Raw genomic sequence first — 14085 nt, 5'->3', positions numbered from 1 at the left:
TGTGGATGAGTGATTCTCATCCGCTTCTAGACCTCGACTTCGACCTCGCGTCCCGCCCTGCGGATGCGAGGGCGGTGGTGTGTAATGATGAACTGCGATTTAGGTTGTCAGCAACAGCGTTGTATTCGTCTCGGTGTACTTATGGCGTGCTTTTGTACGCGTGAGAATAACTGGTTAGTGGACTGGAAACGTCTCTCCTGGGTGGATGGTCACTGGAACGATGGGCAGCGGTGATACGGGATAGGAGTGAATTCCTCCAACATTGGATAATTATTCATACGGGAGGGGTGAGTTATACTGCGGCGACAAATGTGGCATAGATGGTAGAAGGGCCTAATCAATGGAAGCGAAACCCTAGCAAGGTACGTACTCGGCTACGAATCTCTACGAACAACACCGCCGCTGAGCAGGTGCTAGGGTTGGTGGAAGTTACGAACTAATTGACAAGGCGAGGTTACTAACTCTTATGGCATTTCCTGCAGCGCTTCATATCGTCGTTCGAGCACATATTCTGATCAGCCTATCACACGCTACGGTATTATGTCGACATCACGTTACTAACTTCACACTGCATATCCCAAGTCCTGTGCAAGCGGGGAGGGTGAATCAAGAGATATACGCATCCTCGAGTCGAGTAATCAGGACTTGTGAAAATCGAAATTACAGACTACAACACACCACCCAAGGTAAGTTCGTGATTAGTCCTGCTATTGAGTCGAGTCTGCGATGGGGTTTGACGAACATTGCTGGAAGCTGGGAATGCCCAGATGAGGTTGGTGGTTGGGTTCACGCACGTGGGATTCGTTTACGCATGTATCGATGGTCTGATGTTCATGGTGTTGGGGTGACTGGGTCTTGGGGCGTCGGAGGTAGTGCTTGTGCTGTGCTCTGTGTGCGTTTACAGAGAGCTTGTGCTGTTGAGCGGGAGAGGGAGAGGGTTTGGGGAGAATACGACGGGCGCTTGTCGAAGGGTGAGTATTCTCTGGTGTTAGGGTTCGGATCTTGGTATATGGTGGATGGAAGATAGATGCACGGAGCTCAACACGTTGGGGGTTTGCTCTCGTTCTTGTGTACGTCACTGGGTCAATGGGCAGGGTTTGGGTCGGGGACATACTTCTAGCGGTCTTGGGACGCTGGTGGATGTTTCCTGAGCTTATGTTCCAAGGAGGGGTGATTGAACGTGACTCTACGGGATTGGGGGGAGAGGATGGGATGGGGGACTTCGTTGACTGGGGTCTTAGCCGGGTTCGTGTATCTAGTCGATGGCGGTGGGCTCAAAGAGGACTTGGTATCTTGACGGCTGGGATGTGTTAACTCTACTGGTAGTCGGGCCGGGTCAGTCGAGCCATGATGGCCAGAGCTTGGCAGTAAGCGACCTGTTGGTGGTGACCATCTGTATCTCGTATTCGCTTGTCAACGATGAGACGGACGCCTTAATAGGCAGGTACGTAGTGTACTGAAGCACGTCCTGAGGAGGGCCTGCAAACCTTAAATGATAACACTAATGACAATGGTGCAGATGAATATCTAGAGGACAACGAAAACGTAAAGAAAAGAGAGAAATGGTATATTATTACTATCTTCATTATATGCACTTGGCATGTTGCGTTATCCCGTTTACTGCCTCAGGTTCAGTTCCCTCAGCTCATCCTCTTGGCTTGACGGGCGTGGTTCAAATCTTCATGCTTACTCGGCCCTTTGTGGATGCCTTGGAAAAATATGGGACTTACTTGGCTGTGTACTCTGCACGGTTGGACTTTGATTCAGCTGGTAAGGGCTGAGTACTTTATCTCTCTTGGCTTGTCCTTCTTGTTACGCTGATCATTGAGGCTTATGTACGTTTGGTGTTAGTTGTCGAAAAGATAGTCAGCAAACTTTACCCAGCCCAGAGTAGTACACCAACAATATATCCCAGTGAATACAATAGTTACCAATCATTGGCGTGTAAGCAGAAGTTCCATTTTGAGCAACGTACGGTGTACAATCGCGAAACACATCTCTCGCAAAACTTCGCAGAACTCCGATTCTCTGGATCGGGCGAAAATATGTGCATAGCTCCAGCTCCTCGTATATTGTAAGTAAGCTAATCATAAACATGAGTAGCATAGCCGCATAAGCAAGCGCCTGACGATAAATTATCACATTACGCCTTGGAATCTCAGCCAATGAAAGGACACTGTGCAAGCATGAACCGAAGTTTAAAGATGGACCTGCACGTCGACACGCTGTCAAGCTGACCCGATCTAACCAGCCTCAGGCTCCAGGGCGTAACTTGACGATTGATGGGCATACGCTAGTGAAGCTACAATGATACATTTAAACAGCATCTTACACCCTTTTGAACTCAGCATCCTTCTCAACGTCGTTTTTAAACACTTATTACACCCTCAATAATCACTTCAACATTTCTTGTCGATTTCAATCACGATCTAGCACTATGGTCCAATTTACAGCTTCTTTGTTGACCCTCCTAGCCACCGTCTCCCTGACAGCTGCAAAGCCCGACTGTAACGCCGGCGGCTACCTTTCATTTCATGTACGTGTTGAACCCCCAATTCTTCTATATGTCATACTCACGACATTCAGGTTGAAGAAGCAGCACGCTGCATCAACGAGCTTGCAGCGCTCGATTCAATCTGCAAGACAGACCAGGCCGGAAGAGTCTTGCGGAAATGTGGAAGCACACAAATCTGGTCGCATACTTCCAACCGATTCGGAGCTTCAACGCCATGGTGAGTAGTTAGTTTGCTTTCTTGCTGAACAACGGGGGGGTCTTCAATGTTGAAACAGAGCTTCAGGTACTAATACTTTCTCAGTAAGAACGTTGCTGTTTCGGCTGGGTTGATTATGGATGCTTGCACCGTCAAAGATAACAGAGGCACTTGGATTCACGGCGCAGCATATGTGCAGGGGAACGGCGATTTCTGGATCAGGATTGAGGGTTCTGGATAGATTTGACTTGTTGTGATGAGGCCTCAATCACCCTAGGCTTGGAAAATTGTCATTGACCTTGGAAGACCTTGGGATTGTAGGATTTGAACGGGTGGCTTTTCAGTGAGAAGTGTTTGAATCAACAGCCGGGAAGAACATGGGGATCAGATCCTGCGTATAACGTGAGAGAATGCAAGAAGCACAATTGAACTTTCCAGTTTTCCCTCCTAAATCTGATGAACTAGACCCATTCCTTTCAGAACTTGATCGCAGTCTTTTGTGTGACGAGGTGCGATCTGCAGACAGGTTAGGAAGAGATATTTTCGACGAAATAAACGTATTGAGGATAGTTGTTCACGAGGGTACAGTGTGAAGGTCACTGGAAACAGTGGGGTACATCTGCAACGGACTTTGACTGATCTTACGACCATGGGGTGTGAGAGCATCGAGAGAACTCGTGCATTTTAACAACATACTAATTGACCGATATAGGGAATAAACGCCTGAGCAGGAGTCTACATTCGCTCAAGAGTTCACGTCATTGACCATATCCACTTCTAGGTTCCAGGAAATAGTGTTTTATGGCCATACTTTGAACGAAAAGACGAGAAATACGTTTGTCTTGGCATCGCCTTGTATTATCGAAGTTGTTAGCTTCCTAGTTGCAATCGTCCTACTGGTCGTGGTGGAGCTTACACTCCGGGCTCCTTCCTCTATCAGATCCGCCTTGATTGACGGGCGGATTTACACATATCAACTCGACGAGGGCTTTAAGGGACGATCTGCAAAAAAGAATGTATCAGTAGTAGGTCCGAGCAAGAGGTTCCCATCCGATTGATGTTAGACATCAGGCATGATAGAGAGGCAGGCCTCTGTATACAAGGCAGACGCTTCCATGATATGAATGCATTGGAGGCGATCGACGAAGATGAGGGGTGTGCGGAAGGCTCAAGGACAGAGAAGAGAAAATAAAGGAATACAAGGAGGACGAACGTGACAGCTTAGCGAGATTTTTGTATGAGGGTTGGTAAGCGAGGTCTTAGTTGCCTAAACAGGGTGCATGCATTGTTTTTGGAGCAACAGTAACTAAGTCTTGTAAGTTACTGAGTTATTTATTACATTTTTGTTAAATTCGTATTTGCCATCAGCCAAGAGTTAGCCTGCAAATTACGTTGTGTTTCGTAATTGCGGCGCAGTTGTTAGTGTTCACACCGACACGCGGCGTCAACTCATTACAGTTAGTGGACGGAAGTTCATTTCTCCGTCTTTACACCCTCCGAGCGTACCCCATTCTCCACACGAACCATTGCGGCTCCCCGGACTGCTAATTTCTAGCGATTTGACCCTGATGCGTCGACTAAACGGAGCGCGGCTCTATCCTCTGCCGCCGATAGGCTACCGGTTAAACCCCGTCTCCCGAGGTTCTGTCGTGTCGCAATTAAAATCTTGACGTTTCCTTGATGTGTCTTGACTACTCTTGGCCATAGTGGAGGAAACAGTTCATCGGTCCATGGACATACCTCGGCTGTCCATAGACTAACGCAGACAGGTAATTGCCACCTGCCAAAGCTGTTAGCATAGACAGATAAACTTTTAGTAACACATGTTCTAAATATATTAGAGATATTTTATAATATTTCTATTTTACTTGTATAGAAGTTTTCTAACTTGTTCTAAATAAGTTCTAAAGTAGTTCTAAAGATCTTTCTAATACATTCTACTATTTACTTAGAAAATACTTTAGTTTTATTAGGGTTAGAGTTAGTTAGAGGTTAGGGTTAGGTTAAGGTTAAGGTTAGTTAAGGTTAGAGTTAGTAGAATTAATAAAATAAATCTTCTTCTATTATATTTTAACTTGTTTTAAAGATTTTCTAAACTAGTTCTAGTAGTCTTAAAACTAAAGTAATGCTAGCTACTTTAAGCGCTTGGCATGGTCAGCCGAGGTATTTCCATGGACCGATGAACTGTGTCCTCGCCATAGTGCTTGGGATGCTTGCGTCCAAGGGCCAGGATGGCGACCCCTCGCCACAAATTACATGGTCTTTGCGCGAATATCGCTCAAGACACCCTGGAATCGGGAGGGAGTATAAGAGTCGATCAAGACGTCGATGGTTAGACGATTCCGTCAACTGTCTCGACACCTGAGGTTTCCCCAGGTTCTCAAAGTTCTGGAATTCACGTAGCGAAGCTCGCCGGAAAATCTACGTCTTGTCAACATGCGAGCAACTGGTATTAAATTTCTTTCCTTACAGAGGAGTCCACGTTCTGATTCCTTTGCTTCATAGGTATCTCAACACTACTGGCCCTTGCCAGCGTCGGCCAAGCTGCAGTTTTGCACGAGCGTGCTGCACCTACTTGTACCAAAGACAGTTGCCTTGAGCTATTTCAGCTCTTCGCCGTCGTCGCGAAGCCATTTTGCTCCACTTACACCAAGGGTGCAACTCACACGGTACCTGCATTTGCTGCACAATATTCCAAGGTTCCGGCAAAGATCTCGAGCGCTTGCACTTGCTTGAACAGTGGCACGTCGACCGCCATACCTACTAGCACATCAGCGACAGCAGCGGCGTCAAGCTCTTCGAAAGACATCGCCTCGGTTACAACCACGAGTACGCCATCAGCGACAGCAGCGGTGTCAAGCTCTTCGAAAGACCTTGCCTCGGTTATAATCACGAGTACACCATCTGTGACCACACCCACAGCGACAATTGTGCCTGCCGATGCGTGCTACGTGACCGCATATTCGGCAATTCCAGCTGCGACAGCGGCCTGCACTTCGATTACCCTCGATGGCATTACCGTCCCCGGAAACTCAACCATTGACCTTTCAAAATTGAAGACTGGAACCAAAGTCACCTTCAAAGGTACCACGTTCTGGGAGTACTTCGACGCCAACTACCCTTTCATCAAGGTTGGCGGCACCAACATTGAGATCACCGCTGCAGAGGGTGCTATTCTTGATGGCAATGGCCAGTCATGGTGGGATGGTCTCGGTAGCAACGGCGGTATTTCCAAGTGAGCTGATCAAGTTCAATTGATATAAAGATGGGTGCTAACAACATACATAGGCCTAACCACTTCATTGAACTTACCAAAGTTCTTGGATCCAGCACTGTTCACGACATATACATCCAAAACTACCCTGTTCACTGCTTCAGCGTCTCCAACAGTGCTGGACTCGATATTCACCATATCACACTGAACAACAGTGCCGGATATGCACCTAACAATCGGTCCAACGGCTTGCCCGCTTCACACAACAGTGATGGTACGTCACATCCTGGGTCGCATAAGCGCCTTTCGAGGCACATGACACTCTACTGAGATGGCAGTATTGACATTCCCCAGGGTTTGATTTTGGATCTACCAACGACACTAAGCTCTACGACAGCACCGTCATCAACCAGGATGATTGCGTAGCTGTCACCAGCGGAAACAATATCGAAGTTAGCAACATGTACTGCAACGGCAGCCACGGCCTATCCATTGGTTCTGTAGGCGGAAAATCAAGTACGTTGATCCATGTTCCACCAAAATTGGCACCTAGAGCTAATATTCGTTCCCCGTAGACAACAACGTGACCAACATATCCTTCCTTAACTCCGTCGTCCTCAATGCCGAGAACGGCGCGCGCATCAAGTCCAACTCCAACACTACTGGTTTCATCTCCGACATTATCTTCGAGAACATCCGCGTTGAGAACATCTCCATCTATGGCATCGACATCCAGCAAGATTACCTGAACGGCGGCCCGACTGGCAACCCAACCAATGGTGTCATCATTCAAAATATCTCCATCAAAAATGTGACTGGTACTGCTACGGAGAAAGGAAGGGATTACTACATTCTTTGTGGATCGGCCAGTTGCAGCAACATCACGATCAATGACGTTGATATCACGGGTGGAGGTGTGGAGAGTTTGTGCAATTTCAAGACGAACGGCAATTTCGATTGCGACGGCCACTTTGTTTGAGGTTTCGGTACGAGTAGTCATGACATGGTAAAAGGGAAGTATTGGCGAAAATCATACATCAATTGATGAAAAATGTCGACGAAAGTGTAGTCCTAATCAGATTGGCAATGTATCATCTGTTTTCTAAAAGACTTGTGATCAGTGATTTTGTGGCATCAGTGACAATAACGAGAGCAGGATTTCAGGTCTTTCCTTTGCAGCCTAATCGTGACTGTTTACTCAGAAATATGAGACAAGAGAACATCAACAGTTTGGAAGACGTAAGTGGATAACCTAGCTCTGCCTCATAAGACTTTCACACACTTTCCAAACTGCCGCTCCTTGGGCGGTTTAGAACAAATTCACTACCATTCTCGCAAGTCAAGAGGAAGATTGCGAACTTGATATCAAGAAAAGGAGCATGAAGCTTTTTGTATTACGTAGCTCTTGCTACGTCATGTGACTCAAGACGATATTTACGTCAATTCCGTTCTGTCTACTGAGCCAACTGCAAGCCACGCAGAGAAATGCTGGCTCTGACTCTCACCCCAGAACCAACATCGAAACTGCCCGCCACGCCAAGTTCAGGAGAATTGAGCACATCCGCAAAAGGAATCTCGACGGCTCCAGTCTCGCTTTTCTGGTTCATCAGCGAGATTTTGAAGTTCGCTGGGTTGGCCACCATATCCCTCGTGATCGGAATCTTGAACGCCTGGTCGAAAGAGGGGTTGAAGATATCTGTGCCTGGCGTGTACGATTGGACCGCAGTACTGAACTCCTTCGCGCCCCATGTCACCTTGACGCCGGGGTGTAGCTCATCGCGTTGGCCCTGTAGTCCAAGAACGCCGGCAACCAGCACCGTGGCCAGGCCACAGATTTGGCCTTCTCCTTGGCTATGCTCGGCTGACAGGGCGGAAGGATCGGTGACAAAGTTGTAGAACTGGGCTTGGAGTGTCACCCGGGCATCTGTCGGGTCGCCATTATGGGTGAGGCCCACCTCCTGCGAGCCGCCGGCAAGCAGGATCTGCTTGACGGTGGTGGCGCCGATGCCAATGTCGTCGTCGCCGGCGAAGTCATCATCCTTGACATCAAGTGTGATGTTTTGGTCGTAGTCCGCGACGAGGAAATCGTGTGTCTCGTTCCACTCAGGGTCGTGATCATTCTTCTTAGTCGAAGTGCGCCACGCTTCCTCAGCGCCGACGTTGACTTGACAGTAACAGTCGGGTACGTCCTTGACGATCTTGCCGATGAATCTCTTGACACCACTCTTCTGCGGGCCGTTGATACCGACTGCTTGATGGACGGTCAGACGGAGGACGCCTAGGTGAGGTTGGTACGTCTTGAAGTAGTCGTTTGAGGCGTCGAGCTTGACCATGAAGCGGTTAGGAAGGACGGCCATTGAAGAGATGATGCCGAGAATAGTCTTGCGAACGAGCTTCTCGACCAGGAAGCAGTCGGCAACGTTGGCGGCATTGGTGAAGTCAAGCTTCAGCTCCGGAGGGTTGATGAAGGCTATTTGCGCAGCTCCAATCTGTCTTTCATGTCAGCATGCAATGCATATCGATCCTCATATAGGTACAGCACTTACAAGGGGAATGACATCCATCAAGGGAGCTAGCAACACTGAGAGCCTGCCCTTCAGATGAATGTGTTCTATACCCTACCATCAAATCAATTAATGGCCAGGCAGAGACGCATAGAATATGGAAGCTTACGAATTTGGGGACCATGTTGCCGTCCAGCTCGATATCGCTCTGTCCCTCCCAAATGACGTCCAGGTCCAGCTTGATCCCACCAGTGGAGGTCTTGTGCACGTCCACATTAGCGAGTTGTATTGGTACCGGGCCAAGGTCGAGCTTGACAAAACGAATCGAAGAGAGCGGGCCTGGGAGTGTGGAGGCCAAGATTGGCTCAACGATCTCTTTCGTCATTCTGCAACCGGCGATGTTAATGTTGGGCCATAGCTGGGCAACGATATCGTTGAGGAATCCTGCTCATATGTTAGCTATAATCCATAATTACCAATATCGTCTTGAAGGTGGGAGCGTCTGACCTACGGATTCAGCACCTCCAGAGGCCGTCAAGCTATCAACGAGGGATGCCATGATGTGTGTATGGATGGGTTAACTAGGTGGAAGATAGGTGGTTGTGGAAGAGCAATTGTAGCTTTGAAAAGGAAGAGGAGAAAAGTGAGATATAAGAAGAAGAGAACAGAACGCGTTGTTTTGATGCCATGACGATCGAGGGGTCTCGTCAGACGTCACTCGATTGGATGTTTGGTATCGAACGTTGGCATGGAAGGTTAAACCAAGTTACAAGACATGACCCAGCACGGCCATTGGTCAATACTAGTAACCCCTGCCCCGCGCCGCGGGGTTCGCGCCTCCGCCAACAAACAACACACACGTACACCGCATCTCGATGCCACTATCCACAATAAATCTGGGCTGCATCGAGCCCCGCGTCTACGATGTCATTACCGAGCTTGGAATATTCTGCGAAAGCAGCGGGACAACAAGAGCTACGTACTTGGACAGTGAGTTTGTAGATTGAATTGTGGGGTCTTTTCACCGACCAATACCAAGCAGGCTGCTATTCTGTATTTGGTAATCGCGACCCCCTTCGCAATTCAAGTACTACAATGCTTGAGGAAACGCCTGCTGCGACTTTGTGCCATCGGAGACTAACATGACAATCCAAAAACTGCGCGGGATGAACCCACAAGTCAACGCTTTGTGTCTCTTCTTGGACCTTGGAAATGAAAAGGGCGTCTCGGCAGCGATGCAAGTTGTTGTACTCGGTTCGACGTGCAGAACATCTCAAGCCCCAAGGTGGAGAGTCCCACAAAAGTCGTTACCAAGTCAAGATACTGAACAATGACGAGGAGTTACGACATCTATTTTTGATTGCTGCTGATTGCGCTATTATTAATATCGAATTTACGTGTAGGATCCTCAATTATAACTCAGAATCTTGACCCTAAGCAAAACTATGAAAGCAGAACAACAATTCCTTCAATAATCTCGATCAAGTACGATCCCACGATGGCTGGCCTCGCCATTGTTGACCAGATATAGGTCGCTGGGTTTGGGTCATTGGTCGTTGGGTTCCTGATGCGACTCTTCCACCGCTAGCCATGGGGCTTGGAGCTTCAGCGAAGGGTCGTTGAGTCCCATTCGTGGGTCGTACAGGTAGAGTGACAGGTTGACCGTACATCTCGTAAGGTCCAAGGTGAGGATCCCCTCCAATGTTTACAAATTCCCACGGAGGGTTCTTTTCCCAATGGGCTTTGACGCCACCCATAAGTCGGCTCTTGATCTCTTTGAACTTCTGGTGTTCCACATCCGATGTGAAGTATTCTCTCCGGTCCCATTCGAGCAGGGTTTTTTTGATAGCTACTAGAGCTGCGTCCGAGCGTCTCATGTTCTCTTGGAGTTTACCCCGTTTAAAACTCTTCACGCGCCTTTGGCGCCATATCTCGATGTCCAGAGCATATCGATATCGAATGAGTTCGCGCAGCTCTCTGATGTTCTCAGCAGAGATAAGCAATGTTGGATCGACTGGTCTTTGGTGTACATCCTGGCGCTGATGCTGAGACTGTTGTTGGAATGCGGGTGCCGCAGGTTCTTCTGCATCGCTGATTGAAGATAAGGGTGGTGGTGCGGCATAAGATTGCCTTTGCAGCTTGAACATGCTCTTCAATTTCCTGAGGCCCGGCATGATCGAGTGCTGTAAATAACAGTCAGTCAGATGACAAAGGTTAAAGTAGTGGAACACTAGTCACTATTTGGGGTTAATATCGTCGCCACTTGCCTGATTACGATTTGTAGAAGCGATCAACAGTTCAGCGTCTGGAATACGCTGAGATGGGTGTTGGGCGGCTGGTGGAAGTTGAGGAAGATTGAAACACTGAGGTGAACGAGTGCGGTGATCTTGTCGAGTTGGGAGGTTGTGTGTCTGAGAAAGACTTATCTGCTTACGGTGACGACAATCATTCGGCAACTCTCAGACATGACAAAAGTCTGGAACTATCATCCTAAGCTTGCCAAGCAAGGCGCAAGGAAGGCTGTATCAAAGGCTAGTGGATTACCGCAGCATCCCCGCACAAGGCTCAATAGCTCAGCTTGAACGAGTGCCACTTGAGCGCCTGGAACGCGATCCGTTCACAGGCGTGCATATGACACCATGCTTTTTCGGTCTCTCTCCAAATAGGCATTCGCGCGGACATTTCCGGGATGCATAGCTATCACTTCACATCCCCCTGCATGCATGGATTCAAAACTACGATACAAGGGCTTTTGTGGCGTTCTTTTGCGTTGGGTAGCACATAATACTCGTACTCATACGTCTACAGTCTTACGCTAATTCGTACCAATCAACTAACTGTGTAACTCACCACCATGCACTGCCAGCCGGTGACATTTTCTCCGTTGGAGACGTCCTCGCCTTTTGAGTTCCCAAATCGTTTAAGCTCTGGTTTGACTACCAATTTCAGGGATGGTGTTTCCCTCTTGGTTGACATCAAATAATCATCATATCCATCTGGCAGGATTACAAGCAGTCTGTAACGCTGCGAGCAACATTCCAGCCAGATCTTCGCGCATAGTCGAACGATACCATCAAGCACCTTGCGGTCTTTTGCTCCAAGTGGAGCAACCTTTTGCAAAGCATGCTGAAGATTGTCCAAGGTCTTTCCAATCGAGCTCTCGTAGCTTCTCTTGAGCCTCTGGTTTTCTGTCGTTACTTTCGCCGATGTGTCGATAGCAGCCAAACATGACCTCGCATTTTCATAGCGTTGCTTTTCTAATTCTACAGATATGTCTGGCCATTGGAAGGCGAGAGTGTCTGGGACCTTAGTATACGCGATTCGATAGATGTTTGTCGTGAATCTTACCTGAACTGTAAATCTGAAGCCAATCGCTGTCCAAATTCTGCCCCTCTACTCCCATAACCAAGAAAGGGGAGCGGAAGATATGTTGGAAAAGTATGACCCATAAGGAGTTCTGTACAATCTGCTGCTTGAGTATCCTTTTGTTCTTGGAATGTATCTGCCCAAGCTGATGGTCCGAAAAGGGCCATCCCGAATGTCTTGAATCGTCCCACTCCAATGCGGACAGATCTTCCACCTCGCTTGCGAGTCTGCCAAACTTTCCGGCAAGTTCTCGATCTCTCAGGCCTTTGAAGTGTTCTCTTTCAACAAATGCTAGCTTCAATTCTTCGGCTGCAGATCGAAGTTGGTGGTTCTCTGCCTGGTGCCTTTGAGTAAGTATTTCCTTTTGCCTTCGCAACTCTTCTCCTTGTCGTGATTGCTCCTCTGCCACCGTTTGTTTGAGCGACAGGACCTCAGCTTCATGGCGATTCATCATTTCCTCGTATTTGTCGTCGGCTTGGTATAGCTGCTTATTGAGATCTGCCCTTATTGCTCTTATGCGCGATTCTGCTTCCTCTTTCAGTGTTCTCTCCTTCTGCTCCCATTCCGAACGCTCGGTCATCAACTGGATATGTAGCTCATCCAGGGCTGCTTGATGACGATTCTGTGCATTCTTGCGCTCCAACTCCGCATCGTGTTGAACCTTGCGTAGATGGCTCTCATACTCCTCTTTGAGACGATCTCTTTCTCGTTGGAGATTTTCGCGTTCAGCATTCGCCCGTTTGCCGTGACTAGCAATGAGGTCCCTGTTTTGGTAGTCTAACCCAGAAATCTTCTGATTCAGAGCAGCCACCTGACTATCGCGTTCTCTCCGCAGTTCTGAAACTTTATTTTGCTCCATCGATAGGTTTCGCCTTGTATCCTGCAGTGCCTTGCTGCAAGTCTGCAGCTGATTTTGAGCTTTCAGCAGACCAGCCTCCAAGGATCTGAAACTGTCCAATTTTGCTCGTTTCGCGCTCAAAGATTTGTTTCTCTCTTTCAGGGTACGACCCAGCTCACCGTAATGCTCAACAAGTCGCATGACACCTTGCTCCACGGATTGATCGTTGGAGCATTGCAGTTCAGAGTAATCAGAAGATAACTGTAGGAGGGCCGTTTTGATACCATTTAGCTGCGACAAGCTATCTTTATGAACTGAGGCCTATGATTCGGCTCGTCAGTGGTAATTTTAGCCATAATTAGATGTGACTTACACGATGGATCGGGTCTTCAAAATCCGCGTAAGCAGTGCTGACAGAATATACTCCTGCTTGAGCTGTCGTTGACTCTGGCGAGTGTGGACTTCCTCCAATGAAGTCATCCGAGGATGTAGAAGGCCACGTTGGGGTCCTTTGTCCAGACTGCTCGTACTCTGGGTGGTTGTTTTGCGGAGGAGCTTCGAGTTCGGATGGAGTTGTGGTAGGCGTTGACTGAACTGAGCGACGTCGAATCTCGGCATTAGCTATGGGAGTTGAGATCGGGCTGCAGATTACTGCTCCTGCTTGGTCATACAACGCATCCTCATGTGTTGGATTAAAAATGTGTATCTCGCCGTTGTTGTCAGAAGCGTTTGCAACTTTTGCATCCTTGTTACTCTGTTTTCCGCGAAACTTTGCCCAGGCAGCTGTAGCGCCCTGTTTGGCAGAAATCATCGATGTGGCAACTTCAACGTGTTGATGATTGCCTTCCTTGTTCGCTTTTTTTGTCTTTCGTTTCCTCCGTATCTTTTTGTGTGTCTTCTCAAGCGGAATCAGTGATGTCCTCGATGTGATGTCGTCGTCTTTGCCTGGTCAATCAGTGTTCGACGATTGGAAGTTATCTGCTCACCCACCCATTCTCAGATGTTGGGTACCATTGATAGCTTGTTGTTCTTGGCAAGCTTTTGATGCACCTAGTCAAGACCCAGACAATCGTGATTATGAACTGTTTAGTTTAGCATCGGGTGTGCATGGCGCCTAAGCTCTTCCGCCCTTGTGCTTGTGCTGCTAAATCCGGCACAGCGCCCCCCTGCCAACCTAATATTCGAGGCGACATAGTTTCAATGAAGATAAAGTCTTTCCGATCTCCGCCGTCAGTCTTTCCAGCGCCACCGGCGCTGGTGCAGCAAGGCTGAGACTCAGCCTTGTCCCTCGCGATCACTCTGACCACGCGTCAGGACACTACTGGCTAGAACAGCCTTGACTACCCCGCTCATCTCCTCCAAATAAGGCGATTTACATCTACTGTGGTTATGTAGTTACCAAGGCTGAGCTGATTCTCGGATCTCCTCGCTTCACCTGGTGCCCACACCATC

At 48.3% G+C, this 14085-nt stretch overlaps 4 protein-coding genes across 4 annotated transcripts; 2 read left to right on the top strand and 2 right to left on the bottom strand.

The window, feature by feature from the left end:
* Positions 1–707: 707 nt before the first annotated feature.
* Positions 708–1112, bottom strand: P153DRAFT_386850 (uncharacterized protein; the record flags this gene model as incomplete). Its single annotated transcript, XM_033670578.1, has 1 exon — positions 708–1112. One exon carries the CDS (start codon positions 1110–1112, stop codon positions 708–710), a length of 405 nt encoding a protein of 134 aa, XP_033522263.1.
* Positions 1113–2328: 1216 nt separating this feature from the next.
* On the top strand, positions 2329–3142 carry P153DRAFT_432318 (uncharacterized protein). Its single transcript, XM_033672962.1, has 3 exons — positions 2329–2536; positions 2587–2732; positions 2817–3142. The coding sequence occupies exons 1-3, from the start codon at positions 2438–2440 to the stop codon at positions 2950–2952; spliced, it is 381 nt and encodes a 126-aa protein (XP_033522262.1). The 5' UTR covers positions 2329–2437; the 3' UTR covers positions 2953–3142.
* A 1738-nt stretch (positions 3143–4880) lies between these two features.
* P153DRAFT_423874 (glycoside hydrolase family 28 protein) lies at positions 4881–7025 on the top strand. The gene is made up of 5 exons (XM_033672458.1): positions 4881–5160; positions 5217–5946; positions 6000–6199; positions 6280–6441; positions 6501–7025. The coding sequence occupies exons 1-5, from the start codon at positions 5148–5150 to the stop codon at positions 6902–6904; spliced, it is 1509 nt and encodes a 502-aa protein (XP_033522261.1). The 5' UTR covers positions 4881–5147; the 3' UTR covers positions 6905–7025.
* Positions 6986–9147, bottom strand: P153DRAFT_423873 (uncharacterized protein). Its single transcript, XM_033672457.1, has 4 exons — positions 8937–9147; positions 8599–8873; positions 8472–8543; positions 6986–8414 (listed from the first exon to the last, which is right to left on the bottom strand). The coding sequence occupies exons 1-4, from the start codon at positions 8986–8988 to the stop codon at positions 7380–7382; spliced, it is 1434 nt and encodes a 477-aa protein (XP_033522260.1). The 5' UTR covers positions 8989–9147; the 3' UTR covers positions 6986–7379.
* Positions 9148–14085: the final 4938 nt, after the last annotated feature.

This window comes from Dothidotthia symphoricarpi (genome assembly GCF_010015815.1).
Source record: "Dothidotthia symphoricarpi CBS 119687 unplaced genomic scaffold P153scaffold_13, whole genome shotgun sequence".
In the NCBI taxonomy this organism is placed as follows: domain Eukaryota; kingdom Fungi; phylum Ascomycota; class Dothideomycetes; order Pleosporales; family Dothidotthiaceae; genus Dothidotthia; species Dothidotthia symphoricarpi.
Note: the sequence above shows the minus strand (reverse complement) of the source record. Positions and strands in the feature narration are given on the sequence as shown.